Consider the following 17,258-nt stretch of genomic DNA (forward strand, 5'->3'; position numbering starts at 1 on the left):
CCCCCAGGGCCTCCCAGGGCTGGCACTAGTGAGTGAAGGGGTTCTGGTGGGGTCTCCACCCACCCAAATTATTCCCGAGCTGCCGCCAGTGATGGGCATGGGGAGCTGCCCCAGGCCATGGGGAAGGGGCTGCCCCCGACATTCAGCCCCCCCTGTTCCCAGCCAGCACCCTGGCAGGGCCACATGGCTTAGGCTGGTGGCTGCTCCATGGACGCCCAGGCTGGTGGGCAGGTGGAAGCCCCCAAGCGCTACTGCCTGCCTTGCCTGTACCCTTGGCCAGGGCACAGATGGGGCTGCTCGGACACCCCCACCTGGCAGGTGGGCTTGGGGTCAGGAGATCCCTTGGGACAAGGGGGCCTGGGTGAGGGAGTCACGGGCAAGGGGGTCACAGCAGAGCACCACTGAAGGGCACCAGGGATCCCCTTGTGCACTCCTGCCCCATTCCTCCCCACACCTCTGCTGGCCGAGCTGAGAGCCCTCACACAGCTATCAGTGGGGTTGGGACCCTCACGCCGGGGGTGGGCGCAGGTCTCTGAGGGTGGGGTCGATTAATGGTTCAGGGGCATGGGGACAGAATGGAAATGTGCCAGGGAAGTCAGCGAAGCCGGTCCCCAGCAGCCAGGACGTCCCCGGAGATGTCTATGACCCGGGGTGAGCAGCAACCATCTCCCATGACAGAGCACTGCCATCTCCTGGGGACCGCGGGGACGGGTGCTCACCCGGGGATGGGGACCAGGACCCGGCACGGGACCCGCTGAGTCCCTCGCACCCCTCTCCCTGCGGTGACACCACAGGACAACGACCAAGAGACCCTTGGTGATGGACACTGGGACGGTGGCAGCCACAGTGTGACAGAAGGAGGGTGGCCGTGGCTGTGGGGCGGCCACATGTGCAGCCCCCTGCACCCCATTCAGCCCAGCATCTTGCCCCTTCGCAGCATATGGGATGGCCTTGAGACTTCAAACCAGAGGCAGAGCATCTAAACATCAACACCAAGCACTCAGGGCTGTACCAAGGAGCAGGGCACTCCCTGCCCAGGTCCACCTGGGGAAACTGAGGCACACTGACAGCATACCTAGAGAGGGCTGGAGGCACAAGGGAGATGTCTCTCCCCACTCCCCAGATTTAGGTTGTGGTGTTCCAAACCACAGGACCCCTCTGCCCCCTTGTCCCAGCAGCACGAGGCAAGCACTGGCTGGCCCCAGCCCTGGATCCTTGTCCTGGCAGTGTTCCAGCCCTGGCCGGATGGCTGCATCCTTCCTGCCTGCCTGCCTCCCCACAGTGCCCCCGGCTCTGCCAGTGGCTCGTGGCCCCGGAGCACGGGGCTGACGTCGGGCTGACTGGTGAGTTTGGGTTTTCGTCTTGGGGAGTTTTGTTTTTTCCCTGCTGGCTTCCTTTCTCCACTCTGACTCCTTGGCCTTGTGGCCTTGGCTGACCCCAACGCTGCCGCCCCTCCTGCCCTCCCAGCCCCCTGGCTCCCTGCCCAGCTCCCAGCAGCCCAAAAGTAAGTGGTGGGGGGCCCTGTTGGGGTTGCAGCTCTGCTGCCTCCTGCCCTCACTGTGGCTGAGTAAACTCTGTCCCCTAGCTTCACCGCAGCCCCTCTGCTATGGCATTGTGCCTGTGTGGTTCTGTGGGTGCTGGGGAGCCCCCATATCCCCTGTGGGTGGGGAGCCTGTGTGGTCCTCCACACCAGCACCCCAAGTGCCTCTCTGTTGGGGTCCTGTGACTCTCCACCATGAGGGCACCCAGCCAGGAGGACACCCAGCCTGGTGGCTGGGCAATCCGGGTGTCCCCAATGCATTCCTTATCCCCAGGGGTAAGGGCTGAGCAGTGAGTGTCCAGGCCCAGCAGGACAGGGAACACCCCACTCCAGGGCACTGTGCCACTACAAACCACCACAGTGCAGCCACTGCGTACCCCAAAAAACCCTGACAGCCAACAGAAACAAGGAAATGCCAAGGCATGAAAGTGCTGGAAATCCCCATCCCAAATCCGGTCGCCTCCAGCCCCTGGCAGGCAGCAGGAGAGCTGGGACGCATGTGCAGGACACGACTCGACTCAGATGCTGCCTGTGTGTCCGGACACACACCCAGACACGAGGGGGTTCAGCAATCGGGACAGAGCGAGGGCAGCCGGGACTGGCTGGAGGATGCAGGCGCAGGCTCCCTGCAGGCCACGGATTGGGAAGCCGGGGCGAGCGGCCGGGATGCTCCCTCCCTTCCTCTGAGCGCAGCATCCCGCTGCCCCGGCGGGATAAACACCCGCTTCCTGCCCTTAATCAGCTCCAGAGGGGCTGGGGGGAGGACAGAGAGGCAGAAGAAAAAAAACCAAAAAAACCTCTGGAAAGAAAAACTCATTTCCTGCGACAGAAGAAAAAGATAAAGTCTGGATTCATTAAAGTGAACTTTACTGGGGAGAGACGGGAAAGAGCCAAACACAATGTCCTTGAAATTTCCTCTGCACGGCTCCGTCCACGAAAACAGGATAAAGCCGCTTCCGCTGTCTCTGCTGGAGTGCACTGGGTGGAACTGGGGCCGGGGGTTCGCTTACAGGCAGTCGAGGTGGGTGCAGACCTGCTGGAAAACCTCCTCCACAGAGCCCTCGGCGTTGAGCTGGGTACAGAGGGGACAGCTGGGGGACTTGCCCGAGGGCTCTCATCCGAGAGCAATTGGATCTCTCCCAAGGATGCATTTTGGCCATGGGTGAAGAGATCAGGGCTCAGTTAGGGCAAAGGGGTGCGGGCCATCCTTGGAGGGGGTCGTGTTGGGAATGAGAGGGGTCAGGCCCACCCAAAACTAGGCAGGATTGAGTTTTCCTGCTTCCCTCATCATCCCCATCCATCACTTCCCCTCCCCTGGGACACAGACCCCAAGCTGTGGGGCTGGGGATGCTGGCATCAGCCACATTCCCGCTTACCTGGCGGACGATGCCTCTGCTCTTGTAGAAGGCAATGACAGGCTCAGTGGCCTTGTAGTAGGTCTCCAAACGCTTCTTGATGGTCTCCTCATTGTCATCCACCCTCCCACTGGTCTCTCCTCTCTTCAGCAGGCGTTTCACCATCGTGTCCTTCCCTGCATCCACGTACAGCAGCAGCGTGGGGGGCGCGATCTGCGCACAGAGGGGACGTGGCTGTCACCACACTGAGTTGGTGTGGGTCTGGTTTGGTTTGGGGGAGTGGCAGTGGTCAGCATGAGGGTCACAAATGTCCTCACACCACCTTCTGCCTCCCTCCACATGGGTCTGGGGGCCAGCAGGACACAGAGATGTCCCCACACCATCTCCTGCCTCCCACCGCTTTGGTCTGGGACACACCAGGACACTCTTCCAGTGGCCTCTAGGGCCATGTAGAGGAAGGCAAAGGCACACTGCAGCCAAGCCCTGGCTCTCTGCCATCACCATCATGTCAGCACTGTTGTCACGCTCTGTCAGCCTGAGGACACCCTGGTCACTCCCACTGTGCTCTGGGCACAGGCTGTCCCGAGGCAGGGGGACCTGCTGCCCAGTTTAGACCCTTCTGGGATGTGATCTCTGCTGGGATGGGGAGCCCAGGCTGCTGCTGGATTGAGTGCCTGTGCTAAGCTGGTGTGTGGCATGGCCCAGCATAGCACAGCATGGCACCAGTCCTCACCTTCTTCTCAAACTCCTCTCCCTGCTTCACCTCGCGGGGGTATCCATCAATCAGGAAGCCCTTGGACACGTCTGCTTTGGCCACCATGGCGTCCCGCAGCATGTCCAGCACTGTGTCCTGGAGGGGGAGGACAGAGCTGCTACGGCTGACATGAGACAACAGGACTCCCACCCAGCATCCCTGGGTCCCTGCAGCATCCCTGCTGCAAACCCCTCACTGGGATGGCAGGGCCAGAGATGCCTGAGCCATGTGTCAACCATTACTGTGGTGGCCCCACTGACACCCCTGCACACCCCATAATGTGACAGCTGGTGGCTGGTAGGGACTTACCAGGGGCACCAGCTCTCCCTTCTCCATGATGGCCTGCAGCTTCTTGCCCCGCTCCGAGCCTGAGCTGACCTCAGCCCGCAGCAGGTCCCCCGTGGACAGGTGGGTGTAGCCATACTTCTGCACGATCTTCTCACACTGTGTCCCTTTGCCCGAGCCAGGGCCACCTGCAAGGCACATGTGTGCCCCCAGCCATGGGTAAGGAGAGGGAGGGGTACATGGGAGCAGCAGCAGAGACACGCACGAGCCCTCAGAGCTCAGTGACATGTCAGCTGGTGTCCCCAAGCCCAGCACCAAGTGGATGGACAGAGCTCCTCTTCAGGTTGCCCACGTGCTCAGGGGTGACATGGGCTGCTGGGAATTGGCATGTGGGCACCTCACCCTGATGGCACCCAGGGCATCACCACTCAGGGTTTGTCACATTTCCTCCCAGGGATTTGTTGTCGCATCAACCCCCAACAGTTTACTGCCACATCACCCCAGATGCTGCCACCCAGTGCCTGGCCAGAGGTGCCCTCCTGGTCCTATCATACCCCATGAGGACTCGAGGAGCCAAGCTGGAGCCACAGCCATCCCACAGTGCCTGGGAATAGCCCAGTCTCAGCCTCCAGCCCTGTTTCCCCAGCCTACAGGTACAGGGAAAAGGCCTGGGCTGACCCCAGCAGTGACAGGATCCAGACACAGACTTACCCACCACAAAGATGATTTTGTGCTGCTTGAGCTTTTCTGGAAAAGAGAAAGGAAAAAAAAATTATCAAAAGCCAAAAGGTCCATCAGGGTGTAAGGTGTCCCCAGGGGTTGCCAGATCCAGGGCAGGCATCCCTGGGGATAGAGGGGACCGATCCAGGAGAGTCCTGGGGAGAAGATGGAGAGGGAAGCAGACGTGTGTCCTGGTCACCTGGGCAGGTTGGGATGTGTGGCCACATCTGAGCACAAAGACCCCATGGCACCTCGGCCATGGGGCTGGAATTCCAGTGTCACATGGTGTCCCAGAGGTGCTCACTGTCCACGGCTCCACTGCAGGAAGGGACTGGCCTCATCCATCCCTGTGGCTGGCTCCTCACCCCGCTGGGCTAACTGGGGCTGAGGCAGGCTCGGGTGGCACAGCCACCTCGAGCACCTGGCACAACCCCGGCAGTCCCTGGAGCCCAGGGCAGGTCCCTGGACTTGGTGGCCGATGTGCAAGTGGCACTGAGCGCCCTGTCCCCTGCCCAGCACCTGGCACAGGGCTCTCAGCACCTGTGGGGTCTGTGCACCAGCCGTGGTGTGGGGCGATGCCGGGCTGTGATGCCGAAGGGGGAAGCAGAGCTAAAAATAAAGTTGAGCTGCTCTGGGGCCACTTTCCCATCTCCTGATTACAGCTGGATGAAATTTCAACTCCTTGGCACCCAGCACTCCCCAGAGCTGGGGATGGAGCCAAGAGTCTGGCAGGGACCAATGGGATGTGGGACATGTGGGGGGGCTGGAGGGACATGGGGGATGGACAGAAGAGAGGGAGGCAAGGACACAGGGGCACAGGGAGGGGGGGAATGCAAAGAGGACCAGGGCTGCACATAATGGGGACAAATGCAGGGAGGACAGAGGGGACAGAGGTGGGGAGGGAAGGGGAATGCAGAGGGGATGGATACAGGGGGGCAAGGGGATGGATGCAGGGGGGACCAAAGGGGTTGGATAAAAGGGGGACAGGGGCATGCAGAGGGGATGGGTGCAGGGGGGACAAAGGGGATTAATTCCAGGGGGGATTGATGCAGGGGGCAACCAAGGGAAAGGATACAAGGGAGACAGGGAGATGCAGAGGGAATGGATGCAGGGGACACTGAGGGGACGGATGCAGCTGGAATGCATGCAGGGAGATGGATCACTCACCTGTCGCCATGCTGCTGGTTCAGGCACAGAAACACTTAAGGCTGCCAGGAAAGAGAAGCATAAACAACTCAGCACATCAGGTCACCAAGAGTCTGGGGAGAAAGAGGGTCTCCCTTTTTGGCCATGATGGTGCCCAGCTCCAAGGCCAGACTGGGGGGATGGGACAGAAGACACCACTCCTGGCTCGGCCCTGGAATAGGGAGCTGAGGGATCCCTGCTTCTGCGGCCATCACTCACCTGGTTCCCAGCAGTCACCCTCCGCATCCGGCTGCGGTAAGGGCATCCCCATGCCGGGTGACGCGTGGTGACGTTGCCGGCTTCCTCCCCTGCCCTGCCCACATCCCAGTGCCTGGGGTGCTGCCCGACAGCAGGAAACCCGCTTGGGATGCCCGGTGCCACCAAAACACCGAGGGATGGAGGCAGCACCCCCAGCTCCCCACGGGCTGGTTTTAGGGGGGTGTCCTAAGGAGGGGGGTGCAGCACCCCAGTTGCACCCCCAGGAGCTCGAGGGCGTGTTTGGCCACCCCACCTGCCCACACCCAGCCCCGCAGCACCCGACCTGCTTGGCTACGGTGCGTCACCCCAAACCGGCTGGACGGGGTGCAGGGAGGGGGCATCCCGTGGCCACAGGAGCCCGCAGCCACTGACAGGTCGTGTTACAGCCTCGAAAGGGCAGGGGCTAAGAATGGCCGGACTGAAACCGGCACCGGGTCACATCCCACCGGCGCTGCGGGGACAAAGTCCTGAGATGTCCCCCAAAGGGTTTGGGGAGCGCGGGACCCCCGGGTCCCTAACTGTGGGTGTGCTGAGCCCCAGGAGAGCTGGCAGCAGTCTTGGTGGGGTGACAGGGGGCTGCGGGCAGCAGCAGCCCTCAGTGCGGGCTGGGTGCCTGATCCAGCGCGGTCCCATGGGTGCAAGTGACGGTGGTGTGCAGGTGACCGGTCCAGAGGCGATGGGGGGGCGCTGACCCACTCGGGCTGGGGAGGGGGCTCAGGGTGGCCCTGTGCCTCCCCAGCCAAGGCCCTTGCGGGCTGCACCGGGGGGTGCCCCAGCGATCTCAGCCCACCGCCAGCTCCAACCCACCACTCCCATCCCACCGAATGGAAGGGGAATGCGCGCCGCAGCCCCTCCCGGGGACCCAGGCCCCCCGCACCGGGCTGCTCCATTGCCCCTGCAGTGCCCCCGCCACCCCCGGCAAGCGCCAAGCCAAACCCCCCGCGCCGCCCCGGGCCCGCCGCTGGCGCGGTGCCTGCCCGGGTCCCGGGGGTCCCGCACCGACCTGGCCCCGGGGGTCCCGCACTGACCTGGCCCCGCTGCCGCCGCCCGGGCCCGCCGGTACCGCTATTTATAGAGCACGGCGGCGCGCGGGGCACGCCGGGAGCGCGCGGCACCGGCGGCGCGAGCGGGCGGCGCGGGGGGACCGGGAGGGACGGGCGGGGACACGGGGGCGACACGGCCGTGCCAGCGCCCGCCCGCACGGGCAGCGCCGGGGAGGGCGCGGTTAAACCCTCACGGCTCGGGGGTGCGGGTCCGCCCGCGAGGGGAGCCCCACCCGGCCCGGTCCGGGGTCTTCGGAGCGCCCCGCGCCTCCGCCCCCAGCTCCTCGGACGGGAATGCTCTTCGTGTCACTGCCATCGTGTCGCCTCCCCTTTTCTGCCCCCATTCCGTTCTCATGTCCCCATCCCTATCCCTAGTGCCCATCCCTGTCCCTGATGTGCCCATTCATGCCCCTACTGTCCCTATCCTTGTCCCTAATACCTTCATGCTCCCATCCTATCCCTATGCCCGTTCCTAATGTCCCCATCCAATCTTCATGTCCCCATTCCCATCCCTAGTGTCACCACACTTGTCCCTAACGTCCTTATGTCCCCACCCCACCCCTATGTCCCCATGTCCCCACCCCCAGCTTACACACCCCTCTCCCTCAGCTCCTGGGGTGTAAAACCCCGCGGGTGTTGTGTCCTTGTTAACATCTGCTCAGTGAGAGATGCCGGATGCCAAAGCCAATAGTACAGATTTTATTTAACAATAAAATGTAAGGTAGAGAAATAAATACAAAAGAGGGATTCTGCATGTGGGGGAGAGAGATTGGTCAAGCAGAAGATTGTCACCACCCCTGGATCCCTCAACATCCCGTTGGTCCTTCCCCACCCTGGTCTTCATGGTGGTGGGGGTCCCGAGGTTGTTGAAAACTTCCTACTATTTATACATTTTTGCAAATGAAGGCATTAATGCTCATTGGCTACACAGTTCCTTTATTCCATTGGTTAAATGATTGCCTCTCTTCTAATGCTAATTAATCCCATGCTCAGTCTCTCTTCCAGTCTAGTCCGTGGTTGTGATCTCTCCCTGCCAGAATTACCTTCTACCCAGCTGGAGCTGATCCCATTCACCACTTACCTGGCTGGCTTTCCTGGTGGATTCTTTGTGTCCATTATCAATGACACATTCTTCTCCTCTCAGACAGTAGTACCGCCTTTATCTTATCTCAAATTCCTCTTACAATTCAGCAGGGGGAAGAGGAGCTTTGGTGGTTGCAGATGCTGTCTACCCCATAAGTTGGGGTGATCTGTTTGACCAGTGATGTTTGACCCCTCCACAGCTTGCCAGGATGTGCCAGACCAGGCTCAGAGCCAGTGCCATGGTGCTGCTCCTTTCTGTGCCCATCTCTTGGCAAAGCCCTTTCATGTCACCAGACTTTAGCCAGGCAATGATGATCTCCCAGTCCTGGCACTTACCTGCTCTTCCTCCTCCTCTATGGCTGCAGAGACCCTTTCCTCAGATCCTGTGACCCCAGGGCAGCTGGCTGGGGGTGACACAAGCCGGGGAGGTCTCAGCTGACACCTGTCACTGTCAGAGCTGGAGTCAGTCAGGAACTGGACATGGATCCCACCTGGACATGCTGGTCACCCTGCTGAGCCCTCCTGAGTGCCCAGGGACGGTATTGCCGGCTGTCACTGCCATCATCCCCAAAAACCCATCCAGAGACAGGGCTCAAGGTAACAGACTGCAGCAATATTTATTCCTGTACAATTACAAAATATGGGTGCCCCACTGCTTCCCCCAGCACCCAGCCCCCCAAAACGCCAGCCACAGCCAGAGGGAATCTGAGGAATGGATTCCTGCCAAGGCTCAGCACCCAAACACACCGTATTTAGGTGCTTCCCCCAATTTCTCTGCTGCTGAGAAATTAGTAACAAAGTCGTGTCCCAGCCACAGGGTGCCAAGAGGCACCACTGCCCCCCACTTCTAAATTGCTTATAAGCAGCTGTTGGTCCTTTGTTTCCACTAATGAGCAGCCCCTGCTCACTCCTTCATCCAGGAAACCCAAGTAGAAACCCCAGGATTAGAAGCAGGAGAAAAAAGCCAAAAGCCCCTAAAAGATCCCAAAACCCCCATCTTTCAGTTAGAAAAGGTTTTGGAAGTGTGGGGCACAGCGGTGCTTGGAAGGGCTGGTGTTTTTGGGGTGCTGGGACAGGGAGGGTTGTAATGTCACCCCCTTGGGGTCCCACCAAAAACCGTGGGGCTCTGCTGTGGGAAGGATGACTGAGGACTGGGATGAGGGGCTGGGGATGGCAGGGGGGGGGGCTGAGCTCCAAGAGGGGTCTCCTCACCCAGACAGTTGGGGAAAGAGTCTCTGTGGTGACCCCAGAAGTGGTGCAAACCAAAACTGAGCTGAGGGGACCTGGAACCCCTTACAGCCTCACAGGGGCTGCAATGTGCATGGACCAGGATGGGGCAGGATATCACACCTAAGTATCCTGCACATGGAGGGGGGACACCCCAAATCTTACATTCACCACCTGGTCCCCTCAAAACCCAACACATCCCAGGGGCAAGGAGCCACCATGCACAACAGCAGTGGTCCTGTGGGAGGCAGCTGGTGGCACCTGATCCCACCACTCCTAGGGGGATGCAGGGGAGCCCCCTTCCATCCCAGCTGCCCAGCAGGCGTGGGGCAGCCCCTAGGTCCAGGTGGGGTGGGAGAAGGTGATGTTGTAGAGGCCGGCCCAGCTGGCAAAGACCCTCTTCTCGGTGATGAAGCGGTGGTGGTTGCCTCGGCGGCTCCGCTCGTTGTGGATGTAGGTTGTGCACTCGTCGGGGCCCTTGGGCTCGTAGTAGTGGTAGGGCAGGCGGCGGGGTGGGGGGTGGCGGCTGCAGGGGGCAAAGAAACATTGGGTGAGCCCCATGGTGGGGTCAGGGCGCTGGAGTGGGGCCCTGGGGGTCTCCTCACCCGCAGTAGCTGGGTGGCACCATGCCATAGACGTGGATGGCGTCGCACAGCTCCACCGCGATCACCATGGTGAACCAGCCAGTGCTGAGCCACGAGCGAGACTTCTCTCTGGAGAGGAAAAACAACAGGAAAGATGAAAGGGGAGAGGTGATGTGGATAATGGAGCCCCTCAGTGTCCCTTGTGTGCCTCAGGGACTCCCAGCTCAATGCTGCAGCCTATGAAGCAGCTCCAAGAGTCAGCTCTGTCTTGGGAACCTGCAGAAAGGGGGACACAGCACAAGAGGTGGCTCTGAGGTACCTGTCCTTCCCTGTCTCTCCCCGAAACAGATCATCAAACTGCTTCATGCGGCTGGGGGAGACAACGTAGGCTGTCATGTTGGGGAACGAGGCGCAGACGCGCTGGATGATCTTCAGGAGGCTCTTCTGCATCTTGGTGGGAGGCCCCCAGAAGATGAAGATGGTCTCTGGAGTCTTGTTGACGAACTCCTGGGGCCGCTTGAGGACACGGTAGAGGCTGGAGTGGGCCACCACACGGAAGCTGGTCTTGTTGCCCACATCAGCACTGTAGCCCGTGGTGGGAGCATCATTCATGCGGATGGTGCACTCAGCCCCGTCGATGACTGTGCCCAGGTGGGTGCCCAGGAGGTGGCTGGAGCTGGTGACAATGACGCATTGGTGGCAGCGGGCAGACAGGGTCTGGTGATGACAAGTGCCGTCAGCAGGTGACTTTTAGTGTCACTGTGGACAGGGTACTGTTCCCTGTGGAGCCGCTGTCCTCGGGAGGGGACAGTTGGGCTGGATGCCAGCAGAGGGACAGACCCTGTGTCACCGCCCGGGCCCAGCCCCGCCGCCCAGCCCGTACCTTGTTCCCGCAGACAGGCAGGTACCCGCTTTTCACCCCCCACTTCTTGAGGTCGGGGGGCCGGCGGGCTCTGCCCCGCAGGCGGCTGTAGGGGAAGACCTCGCTCCCGTTGCCGGAGCTGTAGATGATCAGCAACATGATCAGGGCAAAGAGGACCCCCAGGGCGGCGGCACGCTGGCTCTGCGGGCGGGGGGACAGCGTCAGCCGCTGCCCCCACCCCACGGGGGTGCATCCACCCCTCTCCCAAGGCATCTCCAGCAGGATGCCTGCTGTCCCCAGGACGTCCCTGAGGTGATTCTCCGGCACTCACCGTGCTGCCACTCATGTCTCTGTGCCAGCCTCAGCACACAGTGATCGCCAGCGACCCGCGAGCACCTGCAAGGCATGTGGTCACCCTCAGCCTGGCCCATTGTCCCCAGGCTGCCAGGCTGGTGGGGGTTCAGGTACACAGGATGAGTCACCAGGTCCCCCTCTGAAGAGGAGAACAATCCCCCGGAATTTATGAGGGGGAAAGAAATGCTGTTGACAGAGGCTGGGCAGACCCAGGGGTGTGGAAGAGCCAAACCCAGCCTGGGGAATCCCCACGTTAAGCTGGGTCCAGGGAGGATTATCCTCCCCTCCTGGGGATGAAACCACTCAAACCGCAGGGTTAGGGAGGGTCAACCTGCTGCTCGTGCATTAAAATTCCATGAAAACCACCGCCACAGGAGCCTTGGATCAGGAGGGAATGGAAGGAAGGGAGACCCGCTCCACTCAGTGCATGCATGCGATTACATCTAGCAGACCTGCAGGGACCTCTGCAGCCCTGGAACCCATTTTAACTTCCATTCCAAGTGGACTGACCCAGTTTAGTTCTGGGAGCCCTGGTTAGTGAGCCTCAGCCATTCCTGGAGCGCTCCGAGCAAATGGAAATTAAAAACCACTGAAGCCTCTTTACTAATTGTCACAAGGAAAATTATGCAACAGCCTGAGATCAACCCCTGGGGGGAGCTGACACCTCGTAACGCTCTCAGGGCCGGTGGTGGTGCCAGAAGGTACCAGCCTGCCCGGGGAGCCAAATCCACGGCCGCCGTGGTGATGCTGAGGGGTTTCGTCGTGCAAAGGCTGTGGACGCTGTGGGACCCCCACTCCCGGATCCCACTTCACTCCCTCCATAGCTGTCGGGCCACGTGGAACCCCACGGAGGGGTCCCGGCGGCGGGACCCCGCGGCCTTACCTTACCTGCTGGGGGCTCTCATGAGGAGTCCGTCACCTCCTGCGCCCCGCGGGCGGCGGGCGCTGCCCAGCCCCTCCGGCGGGCTCGGCCATGGCCGGGACCGGGGCTCACATTGTCGCTCTGCGGGAGAAGGCTGCTTCAGACCTGGCCCTCTCCTCCACCGGGGGTCCCCCAGCCCCGGACGCGAACCCTCCCGCCCTCCGGGAAGGGAAAACCCGCCCGGCCCGGGGTGCGAACATCCCTCCACTCCTACTTGCGAATCCTCTCCCGCCCCGGGGAGCATCCCCCCACCCCCGGCCGCGGCGACACGGGAGAGAGCCGGACCCTTCCTACCCCTCCATCCCCTTTGCACCGGCCACGGGGGCAGGGGCCGCTCCCCCGCCCGGCCACGGCGCGTTCCGCCCCTGCACCGGCTGAACGGGCCCGGCGGGGACGCGCGAGCTCCACCGGCCGCTCCGGCCCGCAGTGCGCCCCGATAGCGGTGCTGATAGCGATACCGCTGCCGATATTGATACCGCTGCCGATGCCGGTACCGTTACCGCGGCCTTTACTGATATCGCTGCCGTTACTGATATCGCTGCCGTTGCTGATATCGCTGCCGATACCGACCGCGCCGCTGCCGCCGCCCAGGCCGGGTCCTAGTGCCGCCCTCCGGGGATGGGGGAGCACCGCCGGGTCCTAGTGCCGCCCTCCGGGGATGGGGAGAGCCACTAGATCCTAGTGCCGCCCTCCCGGGATCGGGAGAGCCGCCGGGAAAGACCGGGACTGATTGCCCGGTCCCCGAGGGCACAGGTGCGGGCAGCGGGGATGGGGGGTAGCGCTGCCCGGCCGTGCCAGGAGCAGCCCCCGTGCCTGCCCGCTGCCGGGCGCAGCGCATTGCTGGGATGCCGAGGTCTCCCCCGCGCTGGCCCGGCAGCTCAGGGCCCCGCTCGGGGCGGGGTTCGTGGCGCAGGGGGAGAGCTCCACCGCTGGCAGGGACCTGCATCCCTGACGCCGATCCAGAGCGATTCTGGCTCCGCTGTACCGGTGATGCCTTGCCCTGCATAGAGCTGTGGAAGCTGAGGTGGCAGGCTAAGAGCTCCATGGGCTCCTCTGCTGCCCTGCCCTGCACGAAGAAGCCCTGGCAGCACCCCCAATTCCTCGACCACTTGCTCCTCACTGCACCCTCTCTCATCTCTGCTCCTCCTCTCACCCCTGGCCCCTCTGACAGCACCAGACCCTCCCAAACATGTGGCATCTGTTTTCATGTTCAAAGGGCTGCTGTGGGCTCAGGGCCACGCACTGGCCCATGGCACGTCCCATCTCTCCAGTGACATGGGAGCTGCCAGTGCCCAGTGACAGCTCAGCAGCACTGAGCTCTGTGGGACTGAGGATCACCCCAGACCCAGCACCCATCCTGAGAGATGCAGCTGCTGGTTTCCAAATAACCTCAGCTGCTTTCAGCACCCTCTTCCAAGTATAGGCTCAGCTCTACCCCCTTGTCACCTCCTCCTCTTATTTATAGCCTGGCAGCCTGTGACAAGGTGTTGATTATCCCCCCTCCCTCACTCCCTGTCCTGTCCTGCAGCCACAAGGAGCACAGCATGGGCACAGCAAGGGGCACCACTGAATTAAAAACAATTTTAATGGCCACGTTTGCTTTGGTCTGAATCCAAGGACACTTGTGACAAGGCAATTCATAGCCCCTAGGGCACAGGTGGCTCCAGGGCTTCCAGCTGAGGGGCTGCAGGCAGAAAGCAGCAGAAAGCAGAGCCTGGATCCAGCTGCCTGCATCCCACAGCCAGCACTGTCCAGAGGGCACAAGTGGGGCAAGGACCACAGTAGAGCTTCATCCCTGTGAGAGGCACAAGTTTGTGGCCCTGGCGGGGCTGAGCATTTCTGCCCCATGTCCTGCTGGAGTCCAGCAGCACGTCTAATCCTGCATTAAATATTCCTCCTAGTAGAGAGAGCAGAAAACCAGGTCTCCCTGGCACCATCCAGGCAGGCATTTGGAGCTGGTGGGGCTGCATGGGTCCAGCTCATGCCTCCCATGTTACCAACAGCCCATCCACCAGCTGGAAAACAGGCACTGCTGCTGCAGAGATGGAGACTCCCTGCTCCAGGGCTTGGCAAAAGTGTCCAACCGTGCCACTGGCAGAGCTGAGACATGTTGCTGCAGGATGAGAGCTGCCCTGCTGCCAAGGTTCCTGCCGCCTCACGCCGTGGCTGGTGCCCTACCTGCCTGCCCAGGATGGGTGGTTGAAGACGATGTTCCTCCTCTTGGCCCAGCGGGAGAAGATGGCTTTCTCGGTGATGAAGCGGTGCCCGGCCCGGCGAGCTTGCTCGTGCATCAGGTACATCCTGCACTCGTCCAGCCGGCCCTTCTCAAAGTAGTGGTACGGCACGCTGGAGTGGTTCTTTTCCCTGGCAGGAAGGGACAGAGTGAGTGAGGGACTTGGGGGGACACCAGACCACCCCACACCTGCTCCTGCCATCCCCCCACACCTGCAGTAGCTGTCGCTGACCATGCCAAAGACACAGATCTGCTCGCACAGCTCCATGGCCAGGATCATGGTGAACCAGCCCGTGCTCAGGAAGGAGCCGGATTTCATCCTGCAAAGCATCGTGGTCACACTGGAGTGGGTGGCACCCACCTGTGTGGTAGTGCCATCACTGTGGGTGCTTGATGGGGGACAGGTACGTGAGGGGGATCCAATGCGACCTCCTGACCTCAGGAGCCAGCAGTACCTGTTCTTCCCGGTCTCATTCTGGAAGACATCGTCACAGTATGTCATCTTCTCCTCGGTCAGGGTGTAGATCTGCAGCTGGGGGTACTTCTCCATCACCTTGACCAGAGCCTGGTAGGTTGAGCCCATCTTCTCCCTGTTCATCTTTTTTGCTGGCCCCCAGATGAAGTAAAGGGTCTCCTGGGACTGCTGGAAGAAGTAGGGCTGGTTCCCCAGCAGCAGCGGGACGCTGGTGTGTGAGACCACCCGGATGGTGCTGCGTGCCCCCACGTCCTGCTCGTAGCCGATGGTGGGGGCATGGTTCATGCGCAGGACACACTCCTGCCCGTCGATGGCCTGTCCCAGCTGCGAGCCCAGCATCTGCCCCGAGCTGGAGACGATGGCGCAGTGGCGGCACAGCGCTCGCTCCAGCGGCTGTGGGGAGAGGCACCGTCAGCTCCTCTTTCCCTCCCGCCGCAGCTGGATACACCACAGCCCCTGCCTGCCCTTCCCAGAGGACAGGAGAACTGAGGCACAGGTGGGCCGAGCTGCCCCAGCGCTGCCCCATCCCCACGCACCTTCCCGTCGGGAACGCGGCTGTAGCCCTGGAAGCTGCGGACGCTGGACGTGGCGGGGCTGTCCCGCAGCCCCGGGGCCGAGCAGCAGCGCTGTACGCGGGTGTGGTAGCAGAGCAGGATGTACAGCACCGCCGCCACCGCCGCGCACACCAGCGTTAGGAAGAGCCGGACCTAGGAGCAGAGCGGGGGGAGTTCTCCGGGCCTGCCTACGTGCACGGGCCCCGCGCCGGATGCTGGTGGCCCCGTGGCCATGAGGGAGCAGCCCCTGGGAGGGTGTTGAGGTGTGCTGGGGGAGTGGTACGGGGTGCCGGGCCCGGCTCACTCCCTGCAGCCCTACGGGCTCCGAGCCGCCCGCGGGCACCGGCAGCAGCCGGGCACAGCCCCCCCCCGGCCCTTCGCCCCCTGCCCCAGCGGGTACTCACCAGCGTCTTCATCCTCGGGGGGCTGGCGAATGCCCGGGCGGGGTCCGGGGGTCACCGGGAGGGTGGGGGCTCGCACCCTGCAAGCGGAGCGGGCTCAGCGGCGGCGCCCGGGCTGAGGTTGCCTAGCGGGATCGCCCCGGTCCCCAACGCCCGGGGTTCCCCTCAACGCCTCGTACCGGGACCATTACCGGGATCTCCCCCCGCATCCTCATTCCCATTCCCCGGAGTGCCCCACGTGTGCAGTTCCCCCCGCGCCCCGCGGGTGCCGCCCCGCCGGGCAGGGCTCGGGCCCGGGGTGTCTCCCCGGCGCGGCATCCCAGGTTCCCGGTGCCGGCCTCACTCACCGAGCCGGGATCCACCGGCGGGTCCTGCATCCCGCCCGGAGTGGGGCTGCCGGGCCGCGGCGGAGGCGGAGCCGGAGCGGAGAGGGCACTGCCGGAACCGGCACCGGGACCGCCCCCGCCCGCCCCGCCCCGCGACCCCGCTCCTCCGGGGCGCGCCCGCCCGTGCCCGTGGGCTCGTGCCCGGCGCACCGGGACCGACCCCGGCACCCAGCTCGTGTGTCCCGGTACCGATCCCCGCCTCTCTCCCCACCGTGTGCCTCGCTAGCGTCCCTATGGCTCTTTGCCCCTCTCGGGGGGTCCTGCAGCCTCCCTGTCCCCTGTGCTCTCTCACCTCCCGATGAGTCCAGGGACACCACGAGGGTCCGGGATGGCTCAGGAGTGGGACCAGGGCAGATGTGACCCTGGTAGCTCAGACCCCATCCAATGGCCCCAGGCCCATCACCTGCAGTCCCTCCTGCCAGGGTGAGGCCACAAAGCACCCATGGGAAGTGTCCCCAGAGTGAGCTGCCTGCTGGCTTAGGAGAGCATCGGATTTCTCCCACTGGAGATAAAGAAACATGAGATGTAACCTTGAAACCGATCCCCCACACTGTCCTGAACAGGCCTGGGACGAGAGGAAGTGACAGGGACAGCGCTGGGCTCCTGCACAGGAAGCAAGGCCAGAGGAGGAGGTCACACCGGCAGCTGCTCACTCACCACTGAATTCTTCCACTCTCTGCTTCCCTCTGCCCAGCCCCAAACCACCCTTGTGGGATGGCCTGAGCCCTGGCCAGCAGGTGAGCAGCAGGGAAGGGCAGCAAGAGGCTCAATAGCTCAGCATGGCCTGGCAGCCTCTGCAAGAGCTGGAAACAAACCCCAGCCAGAACTTCACCTCTGGACCCTCTGCTGGCTCCTGCAGCCAGGCTCAGCTGTGGCCCTCGGAGTGTCCCAAGCCACCAGCAGGATGGGAGACCGTGGGACATGCTGCTGGCAGGAAGTTCACAGTACATGAAGGAAGGGTTGGAGTGCCCCAGATCTGCCCTCCCCAGGCAGGGTGCAGCAGCCCCAAGCATGGCAGAACCATTATTTTTGGCCAG

The 17,258-nt window shown here is 62.5% G+C and overlaps 3 protein-coding genes across 7 annotated transcripts; all 3 read right to left on the minus strand.

Moving 5' to 3' along the window:
• Positions 1-2,390: 2,390 nt before the first annotated feature.
• AK1 (adenylate kinase 1) lies at positions 2,391-7,214 on the minus strand. 3 transcript variants are annotated; one of them, XM_018917796.3, is made up of 7 exons: positions 7,126-7,214; positions 5,822-5,862; positions 4,646-4,681; positions 3,959-4,122; positions 3,629-3,745; positions 2,917-3,108; positions 2,391-2,612 (listed from the first exon to the last, which is right to left on the minus strand). In XM_018917796.3, the coding sequence occupies exons 2-7, from the start codon at positions 5,829-5,831 to the stop codon at positions 2,547-2,549; spliced, it is 585 nt and encodes a 194-aa protein (XP_018773341.1). In that variant the 5' UTR covers positions 5,832-5,862; positions 7,126-7,214; the 3' UTR covers positions 2,391-2,546. The 3 variants fall into 3 exon arrangements, with proteins under 3 accessions (XP_018773341.1, XP_009091740.1, XP_009091739.1); XM_009093492.4 differs by having other exon boundaries at positions 7,101-7,197; XM_009093491.4 differs by lacking the exon at positions 7,126-7,214 and adding an exon at positions 6,059-6,133.
• A 1,601-nt stretch (positions 7,215-8,815) lies between these two features.
• Positions 8,816-13,628, minus strand: ST6GALNAC6 (ST6 N-acetylgalactosaminide alpha-2,6-sialyltransferase 6). 2 transcript variants are annotated; one of them, XM_030232163.2, is made up of 6 exons: positions 12,139-13,628; positions 11,228-11,292; positions 10,918-11,097; positions 10,354-10,751; positions 10,056-10,163; positions 8,816-9,976 (listed from the first exon to the last, which is right to left on the minus strand). In XM_030232163.2, the coding sequence occupies exons 2-6, from the start codon at positions 11,240-11,242 to the stop codon at positions 9,787-9,789; spliced, it is 891 nt and encodes a 296-aa protein (XP_030088023.1). In that variant the 5' UTR covers positions 11,243-11,292; positions 12,139-13,628; the 3' UTR covers positions 8,816-9,786. The 2 variants fall into 2 exon arrangements, with proteins under 2 accessions (XP_030088023.1, XP_050837006.1); XM_050981049.1 differs by having other exon boundaries at positions 12,134-13,628.
• A 111-nt stretch (positions 13,629-13,739) lies between these two features.
• ST6GALNAC4 (ST6 N-acetylgalactosaminide alpha-2,6-sialyltransferase 4) lies at positions 13,740-17,241 on the minus strand. 2 transcript variants are annotated; one of them, XM_030232161.2, is made up of 6 exons: positions 16,514-17,241; positions 15,839-15,915; positions 15,417-15,587; positions 14,861-15,273; positions 14,618-14,725; positions 13,740-14,536 (listed from the first exon to the last, which is right to left on the minus strand). In XM_030232161.2, the coding sequence occupies exons 2-6, from the start codon at positions 15,848-15,850 to the stop codon at positions 14,347-14,349; spliced, it is 894 nt and encodes a 297-aa protein (XP_030088021.1). In that variant the 5' UTR covers positions 15,851-15,915; positions 16,514-17,241; the 3' UTR covers positions 13,740-14,346. The 2 variants fall into 2 exon arrangements, with proteins under 2 accessions (XP_030088021.1, XP_030088020.1); XM_030232160.2 differs by lacking the exon at positions 16,514-17,241 and adding an exon at positions 16,183-16,259.
• Between the last annotated feature and the right edge of the window lie 17 nt (positions 17,242-17,258).

This window comes from Serinus canaria, chromosome 17 (genome assembly GCF_022539315.1).
Source record: "Serinus canaria isolate serCan28SL12 chromosome 17, serCan2020, whole genome shotgun sequence".
Lineage (NCBI taxonomy): Eukaryota > Metazoa > Chordata > Aves > Passeriformes > Fringillidae > Serinus > Serinus canaria.

Excerpts from the sequence above, each read along its gene's own strand:
- ST6GALNAC4 (XM_030232161.2), bottom strand. Across the intron at positions 15,274-15,416 it reads GCCGCGTTCCCGACGGGAAG|CCGCTGGAGCGAGCGCTGTG; the intron begins GTGCGTGGGGAT and ends CTCTCCCCACAG. Across the intron at positions 14,726-14,860 it reads AATGAGACCGGGAAGAACAG|GATGAAATCCGGCTCCTTCC; the intron begins GTACTGCTGGCT and ends GATGCTTTGCAG.
- ST6GALNAC6 (XM_030232163.2), bottom strand. Across the intron at positions 10,752-10,917 it reads TGCCTGTCTGCGGGAACAAG|ACCCTGTCTGCCCGCTGCCA; the intron begins GTACGGGCTGGG and ends TGTCATCACCAG. Across the intron at positions 10,164-10,353 it reads GGAGAGACAGGGAAGGACAG|AGAGAAGTCTCGCTCGTGGC; the intron begins GTACCTCAGAGC and ends TTTCCTCTCCAG.
- AK1 (XM_018917796.3), bottom strand. Across the intron at positions 4,123-4,645 it reads CAAAATCATCTTTGTGGTGG|GTGGCCCTGGCTCGGGCAAA; the intron begins GTAAGTCTGTGT and ends TGTGCCTTGCAG. Across the intron at positions 3,746-3,958 it reads AGGGAGAGCTGGTGCCCCTG|GACACAGTGCTGGACATGCT; the intron begins GTAAGTCCCTAC and ends CTCCCCCTCCAG.